An 18,419-nucleotide genomic window follows, 5' to 3' on the forward strand; every position below is an offset into this window, starting at 1 on the left:
GATTATATTTATCACATTGATTGTATTGATCACATTGATTATATTGATCACATTGATTATATTTATCACATTGGTTATATTGATCACATTGATTATATTGATCATACTGATGACATTGATCACATTGATTATATTGATTACATTGATTGTATTGATCACATTGATTATATTGATCACATTGATGATATTGATCACATTGATTATATTGATTATATTGATTACATTGATCACAATGACTATATTGATTACATTGATTGTATTGATCACATTGATTATATTGATCACATTGATGATATTGATCACATTGATTATATTGATTATATTGATTAGGATTATATATTCACTCTGGTCGAGGAAACAACTGGCTCGTGGTCTTGAGCGATACTTTTGGCATCTGGTTTATATTCTGCCCGACAACACACTGAGGATCAACAAACGATATAAATTATGTAATACATTTTGTTTTAAAAACTAGATTCTGATAAATGATCAAATATTCATCACATCTCTCTCTCTGCTGCTATAATAGAGTTTATGTTTGTCCCTGAGGTTTAAATACAACACACACACATAGACACACACGCACAGACAGACAGAGACAGACAGAGAGACAGACAGACAGAGACATACAGACAGACAGACAGATAGAGACAGACAGAGAGACAGACAGACAGACAGATAGAGACAGACAGAGAGACAGACAGACAGAGACATACAGACAGACAGACAGATAGAGATAGAGAGACAGACAGAGATATAGAGACAGACAGACAGACAGATACATACAGAGAGACAGACAGAAAGACAGAGACACACAGACAGACAGATATAGACAGAGACAGACAGAGATATAGAGACAGACAGACAGACAGATAGAGACAGATAGAGACAGACAGACAGACAGATAGAGACAGACAGAATGATAGAGACAGACAGACAGAGACAGATAGAGACAGACAGAATGATAGAGACAGACAGACAGACAGACAGATACAGACAGAATAGCTATAGAATCATGATGTGCTTCTCGTCCACGATGTCAAACATGAGATCTCATTTCAGTCAAAAGGCCCAGAAGGTTCCGTCCATCACGGATCTGCTGAGGCTGACCAGACGGAGGTTCTAGGTGGCTCCAAAAAGGACGTCCACATCCATCCACGCCACACAGTACCTCCATCCACACCCTGATCATCAACCGCTATTATTTATTATATTCACCATTTGGGCCATTTTGCTCTTAGACTGCTTCATAGATGACTAAGTGTTGAAGCAGTCAAACGTGGACAGAACTGTCTGTAAAGATCCACAAAAGAACCCAAACAAAGGATAACGGTGACGGGAAAGAAGGAGCTTGCTAATATAATAATAATAACAATAATAATAATAATAATAATAATAATATTTTTGGATTACGGCCGTCGCCATGTTGTTGTTTTTTGCAACCAGTGAACAGGAAGTGACCATATCTGGACTGAGGAGGAGTGACGTAGAGACGCTGTATACGTCTCTGGTGTCGACCTGTCAATCAGCGTGTAGCCCCGCCCTAAAGCATCCCCTGCTTTATGGTCTATGTGACTCTAAATGGACCATAATGTACTAAATGAACATCATGCTGTATTGAAGAAGACTTGGAACTGGAGATTGGTTGGTTCACAGTTTGTGAATAAGACCACGTCGGCTGGTTGGGCAGGTTTAGTCTACAGGTGTGTTCTTTAGGACGTCTCTGGTCCTGAGATCGGCCTGCTGGAGGAACCACTCAGGTCGGCTTGGTGTTCCTTTTTCTTACTGCTGGACAGAAAAACTTTCAGCTCACATCAACTCTGGCTTCAGATGTTTTGGAGGTTAAAGTATTGAAATTGAATATCTATGATTAATATAGATAGAAATAGTCAATGAGTAAAAACTAAAACTCTGCCACTCATCATAATGGGAAGTGATGCTCTCATAGAATATAAATGTTATTTTGAATCATAATGATGTTTATAAGAGTAAACAACAACTGATAGTTTTAAGAATAAATAAGTATGTAATAACACATTTTCTTTGGGAATGTTTCACTCAAAGGGTCAATATTGGAATTTCTTTTCAATTATTGTCAATATTTACAATCCTTTGTTAGAGATGAACGTGTCGTCCGTCAATGTGACCGTGGTTCTGGAGTACCGAGACTCCTTCACTAAAGCTGTGATCAAGAACGTGATCGTCGTGGTTCTCGGCATCTCCATCAACTACATCAATGCTGCCCTCATCCACACCTTCCATAACCACCAGGTATGATGCTCCTTCAATTATGTGGGAACAAACAAGACATATGCTGCAGATTCATATTTAAATGAGTGAGTCATAGTCTTTTACCAGCAGCAGAAGATATTCAATGTTGATTCCATATTTATCTGACACATTGAAACAACAGGTTCAGCCTTCTACATTTGTAAACAACTATCTATGTATTACTACATTTGTATACAACTATCTATGTATTACTACATTTGTATACAACTATCTATGTATTAATACATTTGTATACAACTATCTATGTATCACTACATTTGTATACAACTATCTATGTATTAATACATTTCAATGTACCTTTCAACGGAAAGGTACCTGGTGCATTACAGAGCCCGAACGGCATCCGTGTAAACTCATACAAGCCTCATACAAGCCTGTCTAGTTCATCTTCTCCCGACCTACAGGCAGAAGCTAAAATCTGCAAAGCCTGAGGTGAAGACTGTGGGGAGTTGGACCAACGAGGCAAAGCTGGAGCTACAGTCCTGCTTTGCCTGCACTGATTGGAATGTTTGTGAGGCTGCTGCTACAGACCTGGATTAGGGTTAGGGTTTGGCCTGACTGAGGCCTAGTCCATACTACTCCCGTTTTACTCCATCTTTGCTACGTTTACACTGAGCAGCCACACTACACAGGAGTTTTGGAGCACCCTAAACGGAGGAGCCTGAAAACTCCGCCGAGGTTGGAGGTATTTAAAAACTCCGGGGTTTTGGTTGAGTGTAGACGTAGGATACGGATGTGTGTTTGAAAAAATGAGCCCACACCCGTGCTCGCTACTGGATTGGTTATTACCAGCCATGACGTCTCCGTGCCTGATTCGTCACACTCACTATCACGTGACCCGTACCCGGAAGAAAACAAACAGCTGGTGGACCAGCAGCGATTCATTTCAACATGGATAACGAATGGCAAGCCTTGCTTGCTGTGTTGTCTGTCCTAGCAGCTATTGTGAGTTAAATGTGTCATTTTACAATGCTGCTCTTGCCTACAGGCGGAGGAGGTGAGCTGTTCTTCGAGCGATGAGCGACAATTCCCGAGTCCAGAGACTTATCAGCCGTACATGGAGCGCCGGTTTTGTGCACGCTGTATTACCTGTTGCGTAGTAGCAGCTGTTGTGCAGTAAAAAGTCTGCATTTATGTGGAGGAAGCAGCTGTTCTTCTAGCGATGAGCGAGCTGCTTGACCATCGGCGATCAGCCCCCACGGAGTGGCTGTCTGAAGCTACAGTTAGCAATAAATGCTATTCAGCGCTACGAGTGACAAACAGACAACAACACAGAGGAAACGAGTGATCGACGCTGATTCGTTTTACTTCTTCCGTTTGGTAGCCTTGAGAGACCTTAGTCTGCAAGTATTTCTTTATGAAGCATGAAAAGATTTACGAAGATATATTATATTCGCTAATGCTAATCGCGGTTAGCATTTCCCCATTGGCGGTAATGTTATAATTAGCTTAGAAGCTGGCGAGTCGGACCTGTTTCATGATGTTCAGAGCTAGAGCTGTGCCCTAAAAGATGGAGCAATTCCCCCATGCCCTAAAGAATTGATAGAGGGCGAAGATGATATCCCTGTTTCTCTGCTGGGTGACCAGCTTATCCCCTGATGCCGGATCTCATGAAGGAATACCTCAATGGCGGAGCTAACGTTACATTCATCAGCCCCCATGGCAACAACAGACAACAACACAGAGGAAGCGAGTGATCTACGTGTGTTGACCACATTTATGGACCATAATCTAGTAAACGTTTCCGTGTAAGTGTTGATTTTAAAGTAAAGTTGATGTGTGAGAGAGAGAGAGACAGAGACCCGCAGCGCTGTAACTACGTCTGAAAAATAAAACTTCTAAAACTTTCCACGAACTGTGTCTGTTTGAGTTTATAGAGGAATATTTTAGAGGAAGATCAAATACAACCTTTCAAATACAACCTTTCATTATTAAAGACTACTTTGGTATTTTTTTTAACGAAGCGAGCAATCCACTTCCTGTTTACACCGTCACGCGCATGCCCAGTGTACGTTAATGGTCACGTGCTGTCCGCCTTCGAAGGCTGCCGTGTGGATGCAGATCAACTTGAGAATAATGCTGAAACTCCCATGTGGACGGAGATCGTTTCTATTTGACAACTCTGCATCCAACTAGACACGGAGTAGTGAGGACATGGCATGACACTGTGACATCATACATCAGTTTTACTGAGGACATGTGTGTGCCGACTAAAACCTTCTGCACATTCTACAACAATAAACCTGGTTTACTGAAAGACTGCTAAGGAGGAGGCCTACAGAGGTGGGGACAGGATCCTGGACAACCAGACCAGAAACACACTGACAAAGGAGATCAGGGTAGCAAAGAGGAGCTACACTGAAAAACTGGAGAAAAAGTTTTCAGTCAACGACCCCTCGTCTGTGTGGAGAGGTTTACAGGTTTGATAAGCCCACCTCAACGACCCCCAACTGCCCCATCATCAAACAACCACCTACACCCCCTGCCTCCATCTCACCTCTCCCAACCGACCCCCCACCAGCACTGAGGATCTGCGAAGAGGATGTAAGTCGGCTCTTCCACAGACAGAAGCCCAGGAAGGCACCAGGCCCGGACGGTGTGTCCCCCTCCTGCCTGAAAGTCTGTGCTGACCAGCTGGACCCATCTTCACAAAGACCTTCAACCGATCACTGGAGCTGTGTGAAGTCCCCTCCTGCTTCAAACGCTCCACCATCATCCCGGTCCCCAAGAAACCCTCCATCACAGGATTAATGACTACAGGCCCGTCGCCCTGACGTCTGTGGTCATGAAGTCCTTTGAGAAACTGGTGTTGACCCACCTGAAGAACATCACAGGACCCCTGCTGGACCCCCTGCAGTTTGCCTACCGTGCAAACATGTCGATGGATGATGCAGTCAGCATGGGACTGCACCACATGCTGCAACACCTCGACTCCCCAGGGTCATATGAAGGGTTCTGTTTCTGGACTTCAGCTCAGCGTTCACCACCATCATCCTGGAGATACTCCACCCAAACTCTCCAGCTCACTGTGCAGCCTCCACCTGTCAGTGGATCACTAACCTCCTGACAGACAGGACGCAGCAGGTGAGGCTGGGAAACATCACATCCAGCACCCGGACCATCAGCACTGGACCCCCCAGGGATGTGGTTTAGCACCCGGACTATCAGCACTGGACCCCCAGGGATGTGTGCTCTCCCCACTGCTCTTCTGTTAAACTCCTGAAGTTCTCAGACGACACAACGGTCATCGGGCTCATCAGGGACGGTGATGAGTCTGCGTACAGACGGGAGGTTGAACAGCTGGTCCTCTGGTGTGGTCAGAACAACCTGGAGCTGAACAAGCTCAAGACTGTGGAGATGACAGTGGACTTCAGGAGAAGCCCACCAACACTGCCCCCCCCCCTCACCATACACAACACTGTATCTGCTGTGGAGACCTTCAGGTTTCTAGGATCCACAATCTCCCAGGACCTGAAGTGGGCTCCCAACATCAACACCATCAGGAAAAAGGCCCAGCAGAGGTTGTACTTCCTGCTCCAGCTCAGGAAGTTCAACCTGCCTCAGGAGCTGCTGATCCTGTTATACTCCACCATCATCCAGTCTGTTCTCTGCTCCTCCATCACTGTGTGGTTTGGATCGGCCAACAAACAGGACAGAACAGACTGCAACGGATTGTCAGGTCTGCAGAGAGGATCATTGGTTCCAGCCTGACCTCCATCCTGGACTTGTTCACCTCCAGAGTCAGGAAACGGGCTGAAAGATCTCTGCAGACCCTTCACACCCTGGACACAAGCTGTTCACCTCCTCCCCTCTGGAGGGCGCTACAGGGCTCTGTACACCAAGACCACCAGACACAGGAACAGCTTCTTTCTGCTGGCCGTCACTCTCATGAACAATTAATCAGACAAACTGCAGATTACCTCTGTTTGCACTATCACCTCAATTACATTGCCACTGTTGTTTATAGGTTGGTCACTCTGGCAGGAACAGCTGGTCCCACAAGTGTTCACTTGGGTTGAGGTCAGGACTGCTGGCAGGCCATTCCATCCTCTCCACTCCCACATTCTGGAGGTAGTCTCTGAAGAACCGCTCTGTGGGGGTGAGCGTCTTCATCTTGGAGGATGGAGTTCGGTCCCAGACTGGAGAAATGGGATTGCCACTGGTTGCAGAATCTCATCTCGATATCTCTCTGCATTGAGATTGCCTCCAATGAAGACGAGCCTCGTTGTTCCAGTGATGGAGATGCCGCCCCACACCATCACACTGCCTCCACCAGAAGGTGTTCCTCTATCGGTGCAGCAATCAGCATAGCGTTCTCCCCGTCTTCTCCACACTTTGACCCTATGATCCAACTTCCTTAGACAGAATCTGGACTCATCACTGAACATAACGTTCCTCCACATGTTCAGGTTCCGGTGCAGGTGTTGCCGACACCGGCGCAAACGGGCCTGACGGTCAATAGCAACAGCAGAATAAGCTGTTTGGCAGAGAAGATTTGGCAAATGTTTCATGGGCGCAACCCACATACTCAGCTGTGCTGCTCATCCCACAAATGCATCTTCCTTATGAATGTGTCACCGTTTGAAAGGTAACTAAACAGGCTTTCCAACGGTATAACATTCATTGCCAAAAAGCATTGTTACAACAGGGAAATAATCTACCAAACACTCATTTCCGAACTTTTTCGATGTTTATAATATACTGTATATTTGTCAGTGGTGTATAAAGTACTCAAAAGCCATACTTGAGTAAAAGTAAAGATACCTTACTGGAAAACTACTCCAGTAAAAGTAAAAAGGCACCTATGAGAATACCACTTGAGTAAAAGTCTTAAAGTATCTGATATTTATTGTACTTAAGTACAAAATTACTTAAGTATCAAAAGTAATTTTCTGATATTAAATGTACATCATAACCTGAACATTAAATGAACATCATAACCTGTTCATTGAAAGTAAAAGTAAATGCTGTTAATAAAAAAGCAAAGGGTCAGAATTATGAGAATGATGAAGTTTATTCTTTTAAGTGCTGTGGCACCATGACCAAGGACATGGAGCTGTGTTGAACATAATTGGGTTGGCTGTGATCCATCCAGGAGCAACAATGTTCAACATAATACATTGTACATAAGTATACTTTTGCATCGACTATGAACTTATCGTCATAATTCTCTGAAAAGCAATATGACACTATGAAGGAGTTGTAACAGTGCGTTTATAAGTCTGCTCATTAGACTAGAGGATGTAGAGGACAAATGCATAATATTATGTTCAGCAAAACATATCCACTTGATGCATCAGGTCAGTGTTTAGAGAAAGGACGCCTGCCTTGTAAACTCCTGTGGGCTGATTTGAACACAATAGACAAAGGTTTTGCTCAAGATTGTTAGATCCTGGGGTACTTCTGGCCCGATACGGGGCTACTTACTGACTCAGCTCTCTATTAAAAGATTGTTGAGCTGGTGTTCTTGCGAGGGAACTCGCCTGGCTCCGCTAACTGCCGTTACTCCCAACGTCTACCCTGCTTCCTCCGGTCAGAGCGCGCTCGGCCGAGAGACTAGTCCTGGCCCCGGGCGCTCCCACCAGTCGCGTCGGTTATGGCAGCTTCCCTCTTATGGATCCGTGCTCTTGGTAAATGCCAGGTTAGGTTTTAACGGCTAGGATTACTTCTTGCTAAAACCGTAAGGGGTTGTTAAGTGGATTCGGTCTCTAGGATAACCTTTCAGAACTCAGTTGTTATACATACAATGGCTTTAACTTTTTACTGCCACGAGGAACTTTTTACTACTTGAGCAAATGAATGCACTTGAGAAATTTACTTTAAATGCAGATTAGATATTTATTGCAGGTTATATTTGGTTAGTTTGCAAGGGTTAAAGCTACAGCTCACATAAAATGTCACTACACTTGATTCGTTATGTTAATATTCTTCTCTGATTATACTCATTAGTTTTAGTTGCCGAGACGGCTCGGTTGGAGCTGGATTTTCAAAGGTGCGATGAAAAGGTTCTTTTGGAGTTGTTAGGAGCGAAGGTCTGGCCAGACCCTCGGTCCTCCTGCTCTGCAACGGAGTCCGTTCAACAGTCCTCAAAACTCAGTACAAAGTCTTTCTCGGGCTGCTGCGTCTTCTCCGTTGTCCAGATGTTAAGAGTCGAGCAGTGGGGAGAGGAAAACCTCCGTCTTTAATTCTTATTGTCCGCGAACAGCGGTCTTCTTTCCGTGAACAGAGACGAAGTCCTCAATACATCAGTTGCGATCGTCCGTATCTTCCCTCGGTGCACTTGGACGGCACCCGTGTTGAAATCCCAGTGTGCTGCCTGCAAATGTCTCCTTTTATCCATCATTTGGGCTTTGTCAGCCCCCCTTGTTCAATACATGATCTCATCCCCCCCTCCCTCTGGAGAGGGCGTTGGGTTCTGAACAAGTCCGGACAAGTCCAGGCTTCCTGCCTCTATGACTCATCTCTTGCAACAGTCTCTTCCTAACTCCACCCATAACATCTGTCTCTGATTTCTGCAAGTCATTCTGACTAGCACTTTTATCGCAGCTCCGGTTACACAAGACATTTGTTAAACACTTATTACATTTGTTAAATCACTCTATGCATTTACACATTCGTTACTTATTGATTAAACATTTCGTTATATAATTCCTACACTTTATCTTTTGATTACATTGTATTCTGAGTATATGCTTTGTGCTCTTATATCCTGACTCTCCCTTGAATGTGTCAACATGTTACCGAGGCAGCTCTGAGGGGTCAACTCTTCTTGACACCCCCTTCTTGAGGTCTCAGGCTGCCGCATTGTGCCCCAAGTAATCCTCTAAGAACTCATCGTCGTCCTCGGCGGTGATGATGAGAACGTCGTCCTCCGGCTCTGATTCGTGTTGCCAGCTGTCGATCACCATCAGGCCATCCAGGCCAGGTGGCTGGAAATCCAGGAGGGCGTTGTCATCTTTGGCATCCTTCATCTGCTCGTCCAGGCTCAGTACCAGGGCTATCACATTCTGGTCCAGAATGCTGTCTGGGGAGAGGGAGGCCGGGGTAGGGACTGGGCTGGTTGATGCTTTGTCCTCGGACCCGCGATAAACCGCTAATCCTTCAGGGATAACCTCCACCAGCTCGCCGCAGTCCTCGTCGTATCCCCACATCCCCATTAGAGTTGGTATTATCCCTGCGATCGTTGTCTGGCTACCCACGTCTCGGTGTTCCACACCCGTGATGCTTGCTGCGTCGGTATCCTCTTCTGGAGTCGGTACGTGGTACAGCTGGGCGGGCAGGCGTGGTCCAATGACGACGAAATGGCCATCGGTGAGGTGGGTGGTGGATACTCGGATGCCATGAGGGTACGCCCATATTTTTGTATATACTGGGCAGTATATACCATCAGTGTAGAGCAGGACCCCTGGTGGGGTTCTCCCAGCGGAACTCCACACGGGTTTTGCCTTAGTCTCTAATTCCATACAGTCGACCACATTCATTGCAGGCATATAAGGGGTACTTCCTTTGCAGAAGAGGCCGCTGGCTGCTCCTATCGGGAATTGCCCCAGGTAGCACTGGGTGCACCATAGGGCTTGGGTTACCTCCCACAGGTGCCATATTTGCTCCGGGGGGATCCCACAGCAGATACAGCGGGCCTCCGCCTGAATGATGTTGAACACAAAGACTTCATTAATTATTACATTTTTCAGCGCATTTTTTACAAGCCAAGCGTAGCAAGCAGGGGGTGGTCTTATTTTCATTCTTTTTAAGGCCCCCTCTCAGTATTGGAGCGCTTTGTAGAGCGCCTTTCAGCCAGAGAATGCAGCCATGGAGACGCCAACACCATTGGAGGAGGTGTTAGGCCTGGGCTTGTAGGCCCATCCCTTCTTGGAAACAGAGGCTCATACATCATGAGCCAAGCTGCTATCCCGATTGATGATTCAGAACCCGCCCAGTAGATGGCGACAGTTATGCCCCAACCTATGCCCCAAAGAGCAATGGCGCCGATCTTGTGGAGCCAACGCCCTCTTCCTCTTTCTTTTATAGCCATGGTCATGACCACGAGATACGCCAGGGCCGCAAACGCCATCATGGCCTCGACGATTGCCGAGACCATCTTCAGGGGGTTGTAGAAAACTGCAGCGACGTCGATTCCCATCCAGATGATCACCATTCCGGCCTTTACTAGACCGAAGCGAGTGGAGTCGATGTGGACTCTCCCCAGGAGGTAAGTAGCAAACCAGGACAGGGTAAGCCACATCGATCCTCGATAGATGTTCTCAATCCCTGTTTTCAGACACCCTACAGCTAGGGCTAGTATTCTTAGCGGTTGATCTATGGACCATTTGCCCATGCAACAGTAGAAGAACCATATGATCTCAAGGACCCAAAAGTCCAGTTCGGTTAATCGAATCACTGGCTTGCATCTGCGTGCTGCGTCGGAGGAGTTCTGTAATGCTTCAGTTATACTCACTCCGAAGGTGGTCATGTCTGGAGGTTCAGTGGTTGTGGTGTTGGTGGCGTTGGTCATCTTGGCTTTTTAGGTTTATTCGTTCTTATTTCAGTATGAGGCTCTTGGTTGAGGTTCCGGGTCTGCAATGGCTATGGCGCTCCAGTGGTTCACCCTTTATAGGTGGGTGGACTCCTCCCTTCTTCGTGGGAGGAGTCCCTTCTTTACTTCTCCTTTATCCTTCAACTTCCCCTTAAAGCACGAGGCAACAGTGGCTGCTACCCCGCCCTTAATGGCTGCACAGATTATTAGGCCCACGATCACAATTCAAACTATCATCAACAAATAAGGCCAAAGCCAGGAGAACAAACTCCCCATCCAGCCCTTTATGACCGTGAATCCTTCTCCAATCTTCCCTGCCAATTCTTCCACTACGATGGTTGCGGTCCCGACCATGGAGGCACCTGTTAGTTCGATCCAACTGCACTCGTGTTCTCGTCGGCCGCTCCCGCAACTCAGCCAGTGTTCTTCTGGCTCGTAGCATGTTCCGTTCCCATAGAGGCGGTTAGCCCCTATCCATTCAAATCCTTTGTCTTCTTTACCCTCGCAGAGGCTTTTCCTGAAGGCGTGGCCCTCAGCTAGAAAGACTGTAGGGTCGGTTACTGGGGGAATGATTTGGCCGTTCACGTTCACTCTGTCTTTCATGCGATGGCCCAGGATTAAGTTGGTACAGCTGCTGGTCAGAGGCCCTGACCGTCTCCATTTCTTGTCTTTATCTTTCACCCAGGTTACTTCTTGCACGTGGGTTTCATATTCTGCTCCATAGTGTGTCTGGCAATGGTCTTTCCATCCTGGCACAGTCTCACAATGTCCCCCGGCCAGGCTGATGTTGCAGGTCGTGTTTCGTCGGTTGCATTCCATCTTCCAGGGCCGCGGGCCTATATATGGTTCTGGTCGGCTCCAAACCCCAGGCCAGATGTCTCTGCATAGGTTACCTCGGGTTTCCAGTATCCCTCGTTCCCTTGCTCTGCCCATGAGACACATGCCCATGAACAGTACCAGCCTGGGACACCGTTTTCGGGGTAGATCCAATTACACTGTGCCCTTTTTCCTTCTTCTGCTTTCTTCATCATTACCGTAATCTTCATCTCCGCTCCCAGCGTAGATACTTCATCTATCCTCCATGTCGAATTCTCTATTACTTTCTGGAATTCGCCTGCCCAATCTGTTTCTTCACCCGTGTCGTTGATTTTCTGTTCCCAGATAGTCATCCACGCGATGATGGTAGCTGTCAGATTCGGTGCCGTCCCACCCCCTTCTTGGACTTGACCGGTTGCATTAGACCCAACCTCAAGGTCCAACCGGGGCGAGGTGCTCTTCTGTCCAGCGAGTTGGGAGAGAACGATCGTTCCAGATTCGACCGTCCAGCATGTCTGGTCGAACCTTTTTGTGGTAGTGTGGGACACCCTTACATGAGCGAGGGCCCATGGGATACTACCATAGTAGTACAGTATAGCCAGGACAATGCACAGTCCTGTTAGTACTGCTACTACTTTAGCCATTAAGCAAATCCATAGTCGTTTTCCATTCCGTGGTCGTTCACTTGATTGGTCCAGTCGCTTGCCGGGGCGTTTTAATGAGACGGGGGTAAAGGTTGAGGATCGCCTAAATTCTTGAACCCTCCCATGTAGAAGTGGGAGATCCATGGAGCTGGATTCTGCAGTGTGAGGACCGGTAGCACAGGCCCCACGTTGGGCGCCACGTGTTAGATCCTGGGGTACTTCTGGCCCGATACGGGGCTACTTACTGACTCAGCTCTCTATTAAAAGATTGTCGAGCTGGTGTTCTTGCGAGGGAACTCGCCTGGCTCCGCTAACTGCCGTTACTCCCAACGTCTACCCTGCTTCCTCCGGTCAGAGCGCGCTCGGCCGAGAGACCAGTCCTGGCCCCGGGCGCTCCCACCAGTCGCGTCGGTTATGGCAGCTTCCCTCTTATGGATCCGTGCTCTTGGTAAATGCCAGGTTAGGTTTTAACGGCTAGGATTACTTCTTGCTAAAACCGTAAGGGGTTGTTAAGTGGATTCGGTCTCTAGGATAACCTTTCAGAACTCAGTTGTTATACATACAATGGCTTTAACTTTTTACTGCCACGAGGAACTTTTTACTACTTGAGCAAATGAATGCACTTGAGAAATTTACTTTAAATGCAGATTAGATATTTATTGCAGGTTATATTTGGTTAGTTTGCAAGGGTTAAAGCTACAGCTCACATAAAATGTCACTACACTTGATTTGTTATGTTAATATTCTTCTCTGATTATACTCATTAGTTTTAGTTGCCGAGACGGCTCGGTTGGAGCTGGATTTTCAAAGGTGCGATGAAAAGGTTCTTTTGGAGTTGTTAGGAGCGAAGGTCTGGCCAGACCCTCGGTCCTCCTGCTCTGCAACGGAGTCCGTTCAACAGTCCTCAAAACTCAGTACAAAGTCTTTCTCGGGCTGCTGCGTCTTCTCCGTTGTCCAGATGTTAAGAGTCGAGCAGTGGGGAGAGGAAAACCTCCGTCTTTAATTCTTATTGTCCACGAACAGCGGTCTTCTTTCCGTGAACAGAGACGAAGTCCTCAATACATCAGTTGCGATCGTCCGTATCTTCCCTCGGTGCACTTGGACGGCACCCGTGTTGAAATCCCAGTGTGCTGCCTGCAAATGTCTCCTTTTATCCATCATTTGGGCTTTGTCAGCCCCCCTTGTTCAATACATGATCTCATCCCCCCCTCCCTCTGGAGAGGGCGTTGGGTTCTGAACAAGTCCGGACAAGTCCAGGCTTCCTGCCTCTATGACTCATCTCTTGCAACAGTCTCTTCCTAACTCCACCCATAACATCTGTCTCTGATTTCTGCAAGTCATTCTGACTAGCACTTTTATCGCAGCTCCGGTTACACAAGACATTTGTTAAACACTTATTACATTTGTTAAATCACTCTATGCATTTACACATTCGTTACTTATTGATTAAACATTTCGTTATATAATTCCTACACTTTATCTTTTGATTACATTGTATTCTGAGTATATGCTTTGTGCTCTTATATCCTGACTCTCCCTTGAATGTGTCAACATGTTACCGAGGGAGCTCTGAGGGGTCAACTCTTCTTGACAAGATGAATCTGCAATTGGGCGACTGCTACCATCATAACTCCATCTGATCATCCACAACATGACTCAAATACCAAAACATGATCAATGCTAAAGCAGCAGCGAAAGTAACAACACAGTCATTACTTGAAACTGAAAAATGTCCTGTTCATCTTCAAAAGAAGTTGTTTTTCAAAATTGTGAGAATTCAGTCTCGCTCTTCTTGGGCTGAAGACTCGTCCTGCGATGCTAAATAGCCTTTCACAGGCCGCTGAGGCAGGTAGAGGTGTGTTCAGCATCACACACAGCTTGCGCACAGCTGTGAAGGATTTCCCTAATGCTAACGCTAATGCTAACGCTGCGCTCTCTCGGCTCCCGTCAATCCTATGGCGTGGTGGCTAGCTACAGCTAACATTAGCCAACTAGTGCTGCACAACTGTCAACACTTCCTCAGCTCACTAACTCGCTAGCGATCCACGGGTCTTGTTGGTCTTCGTCACCACCGTCGTTTGTTGCGGGAGTAGCAGGTGCTTCCATTTCTGCTTCCATCATGAAATCAGTCATCGTGGAGTGGAATGCTACTCAGGTAGTCGCCCGCTAGCTATAGCATGTAGCATCCTGGGCATCACTGGGAATCAAAACACCGCGGCTTTGAGAGCACTTGTTTGCAATTGTGCATTAACGTGATTAACCAATGATTTAACTTGCTGCTAGGACCACTGATTCACCAAACCTGCTTGCTTGCAGTCTGTGTTCCACCACAGTCCCCGACGCTGCTCTCAGGATTCATTTTGTTTCTGAAGATAGATTTGATTTTGTAGCGAGTAACGAAGGTTTCAGGGGAAATGTATCGGAGCAAAAGTATCAGTTTTCTTTGCAAAATGTAGTGAAGTAAAAGTAAAAGTCAACAGAAATATAAGTAGTAAAGTACAGATACCAAAAAAAACTACTGAAGTACAGTAATGAAGTATTTCTACTTCGTTACTGTACACCACTGATATTTGTTTATAAATACATTTCTCATTTGTCACTTTCAAAGACTGAAGGTCATTTGGAGACTATAAATTGCCCGTAGGTGTGAATGTCAGCGTGAATGTTTGTCTGTCTCTACATGTGCCCTGCGATGAACTGGCGACCTGTCCAGGGTGAACCCTGCCTTCGCCCAATGTCAGCCAGGATCGGCTCCAGCGCCCCGCGACCCTGAACAGGATAAGCGGTTTGAAGAATGGAATGGAAGTATTGAAAATTGCACTATAGTACTTTAGTGAATGTACTTTGTTACAATACACAATTGTTAACATAAATACATTTAACAACCGAAAAACGAATACACATTAATAACATTAACATATATTTACAACATCACAATGAATATGGAATATTTGAAGAACACTTTTAAAATTCATTTTTAATGATTAAAACGTGTAGTTTGAATATAAATAAGGTGCCAGAGTGCATCAAAAGCATGAAAATAGAGCTTGTTATTCAAAACAACATTGAAACAACAGCTTTCCTTCTTAACTTTAGCTGGATGAAGTCATTGAGGTTACAGCAGCTCCCTGATGCTGCTTCATAAAAAGAGATGAAACCGCTTCACACTCATTTCATAACTGGTGAAGGTGGAAACTAGAGCATTCTATCTGAGGTAGGAATGTCTTTGATGCTCTCATACTGTGTTAGTGTAGTATTCTACTGTGGTGTTTAGAATATTGTAATCATTTTGAACAATATGAAATTATTATGCTCAACTTCTAAATGTCTATATACAATTTAACAACTAGATGGGAGAATGTGTTTTGAGAAGTGGATAACAGTTCATCTCAAAACAGAAAAAACATTTAAAGATGAAAGGTTTTCCTATAAACAGTGTGAGGATGAATGAATTGGCCGTAGATTTATTTCACCCTCCCTTCAATTGTTAACCAAGGTATTCCTGCTATGGTTGGAAATGTGTTTTATATGTTTGAAATGTTCCTCAGACGCTTGCAGGATCCTCAGATCAGCTCAATGAATTCATCGTCTTCTGGCTTTAACGTGTCGTCTCTGAGGTATCGAGACTCCTACAACACAGTCGTAGCCAAAAATGTGATTGTTCTGACTCTCGGCCTCATCATCAACTACATCAACGGTTCCTTGATTCACACCTTCAGGAAACACCAGGTCACAGTCCTTTAGCACTGATTGTGTGTTACACTTTGTTAATATGTCATACTGTGTTGTTATATCATACACTGTATTATATTTCTATTATTTATATATATTTATACGGACAGGTATCATTACTTTATCACATTATAAATGAGTCTGATGGACGCAACATTCCTCCTGAATGATTTTTATGATTACTCCAATTCTAATTAAATTTTTATATTTCCCTTATTGTTTATTCTTATTAATTATTTTATCTTATCAATATTTTTTTTTTTTCGGGTGCCGATATTTGAAAGATATTGAGTTGTTTAGACTGTGGTTCTTTCTTTTTTCTGTCCTCTCCTTCAGATATTCTATGTGAATCCCCGTTACATCCTCTTCATCCACCTGGTGGTGAACGACATGATCCAGCTGACGTCATCAATCAGCCTGTTTGTCTTAACTTACGTCTTCTACAGAATTAATGTTTCCTTATGTTGCCTCATTATGATCTTCACTGTCTTCACCAACCTCAACACTCCATTCAATTTAGCTGTCATGGCCGTGGAGTGTTACATCGCTATCTGTCTACCACTGCGACACGCTGAGCTCTGTACCATCAGAAGAACATACATTCTGATTGGTTTGATTTGGGCCATGAGTGCAGTTTCAATACTGTCAGATCTCTTTATTTTACTGGCTACAGAGCCTGTGGAGTTATTTTATTCCACCATTTATTGTATTGTTGATAATCTGTTCAGTCACCCTATCCACGTAAAAAAGAAGGACGTTTCCTTCCTAGTTTACCTGGTTGTTGTTTGGCTCACGCTCCTCTACACTTACATCAAGGTCATCTTAGCTGCTAAAACAGCTAAAGCATCGAACTCAACTAAAGGAGACACAAACAAAGCCAGGAACACCATCCTGCTGCATGGCTTTCAGCTGCTGCTGTGTATGCTCACCTACGTAGCCCATCTCATCAGAAAGGCTCTGGTGTACATCTTCCCTGAATATTATAAAATGATCATCTTTGCCTCGTATATCATCGTCCAGATGCTCCCCAGGTTGGTCAGTCCTATTGTGTACGGACTACGAGACAATACATTCAGACAGCATCTAAAGAAGTATCTGCTGTGTTCAATGAGACCAAGCATCAAACACGGACCTCACTGAAAATCATGTTGCTGTACTTGACCATGTGTGTATATATAACCTTTTTGCTAAATAACTAGTTAACTGTCAGTCGTAACCTTTTTATTTGTGAATAGATATTATTTACGATACATTTTTAAAAGGTTTTCAGAATATACTCTTGATTTACAGAATATGATTTTACAGGGAAAACATGTTCAGACGAAGGCTGTGATATGTGTAACTATTCACACGTTTTGTCTTTAAGGTCCAAAATGACGTGAAATTGTAAAGTTCTAAGTATAAAAACTTCACATTTTCTTGAGGAATGATAAAAGATAATAAAATTGCACTCAGGTTATTTTACGCAATATGAGAAAAACCACAGCTATTACGTTATTGATGCAGAAAGAAGACGTTCTTTATTTATGTGTGTGTCGACTTATTGAAATGATTGGGGTTGTATTGTTGCCGAAGGGCAGTTGTAAATATAAGAAGATTATTTTTAATCTTACAGTTATTCACTTTGTACAGAATTCAATCCGTTTCCAGTAATGCCCTTTTTATTGTATTTCTATCTAAAATATATACGGATTGGACAAGACATACTGCCCAATCTGTGTACATCGGATCAGGTCTTCCTTAATGTTCACTAGTGATGTCCCACATGCAACCACACACACACACACACACGACATCTGGATTTAACTACTAAATATTTCAAGAGACATCTGACTTAATGTGTGTGTGTGTGTGTGTGTGTCTGTGTGTGTGTGTGCATGTTTGCCATATATGACTAAAGGTGGGTTCATATTCTCTCTGTGATCTTGTCTTTGTATTAAGAGACAATATCTGGATTTTTGTTTCATCATTATTTTGTATGTGGGTCTCATTCTGCACATTAGATTTTTACAAATATGTTCTTTACTCTAAAATGAAACAATGTTGTTGTTGTTTTGCCGATTTAAACAATCCCAGAAGACGAGCTGTCCTGTTACATCTGACTCTTCTGACTGAAGAGGAAAACAGGTCTCTAAACCAACTGTGTGTGAGGGATAATGCGTTCTTTGTACAAGAACGCATGTGTTTTATTGTACAAATGTCACGTCGCATACTTTAAAGCATTGCTCCAAAACAAACTAAAATGGTAAATGACTAATTTTGCTATGAACTGGAGCGAGAGACCCGATCAGATGATGGAGAGGTGAAAAGTAAAAACACTACACTGAATGAACTGTATCTGAAAATGATTTGTGTGTGAGTAAAAGAAAACCTTTTTAATATTTCAAAAAACTATTGTTAAC

General features: G+C 44.5%; 2 protein-coding genes across 2 annotated transcripts in view; both read left to right on the forward strand.

The window, feature by feature from the left end:
* Positions 1-2,121: 2,121 nt before the first annotated feature.
* The window catches only part of LOC306775525 (odorant receptor 131-2-like), a gene marked incomplete at both ends in the record, with an annotated part of 35,972 nt that continues 19,674 nt past the window's right edge, over positions 2,122-18,419 (forward strand). Inside the window, one exon of the mRNA XM_079265976.1 lies at positions 2,122-2,271. Within this exon, the coding sequence (XP_079122102.1) occupies positions 2,122-2,271 (150 nt within the window). The remainder of the gene's footprint in view (positions 2,272-18,419) is intronic.
* LOC306797824 (odorant receptor 131-2-like) lies at positions 15,862-17,157 on the forward strand (the record flags this gene model as incomplete). Its single annotated transcript, XM_079297263.1, has 2 exons — positions 15,862-16,014; positions 16,354-17,157. The coding sequence occupies 2 exons, from the start codon at positions 15,862-15,864 to the stop codon at positions 17,155-17,157; spliced, it is 957 nt and encodes a 318-aa protein (XP_079153389.1).

The sequence above is a fragment of the Melanostigma gelatinosum genome (genome assembly GCF_949748355.1).
Source record: "Melanostigma gelatinosum genome assembly, chromosome: 3".
NCBI classification, from domain to species: domain Eukaryota; kingdom Metazoa; phylum Chordata; class Actinopteri; order Perciformes; family Zoarcidae; genus Melanostigma; species Melanostigma gelatinosum.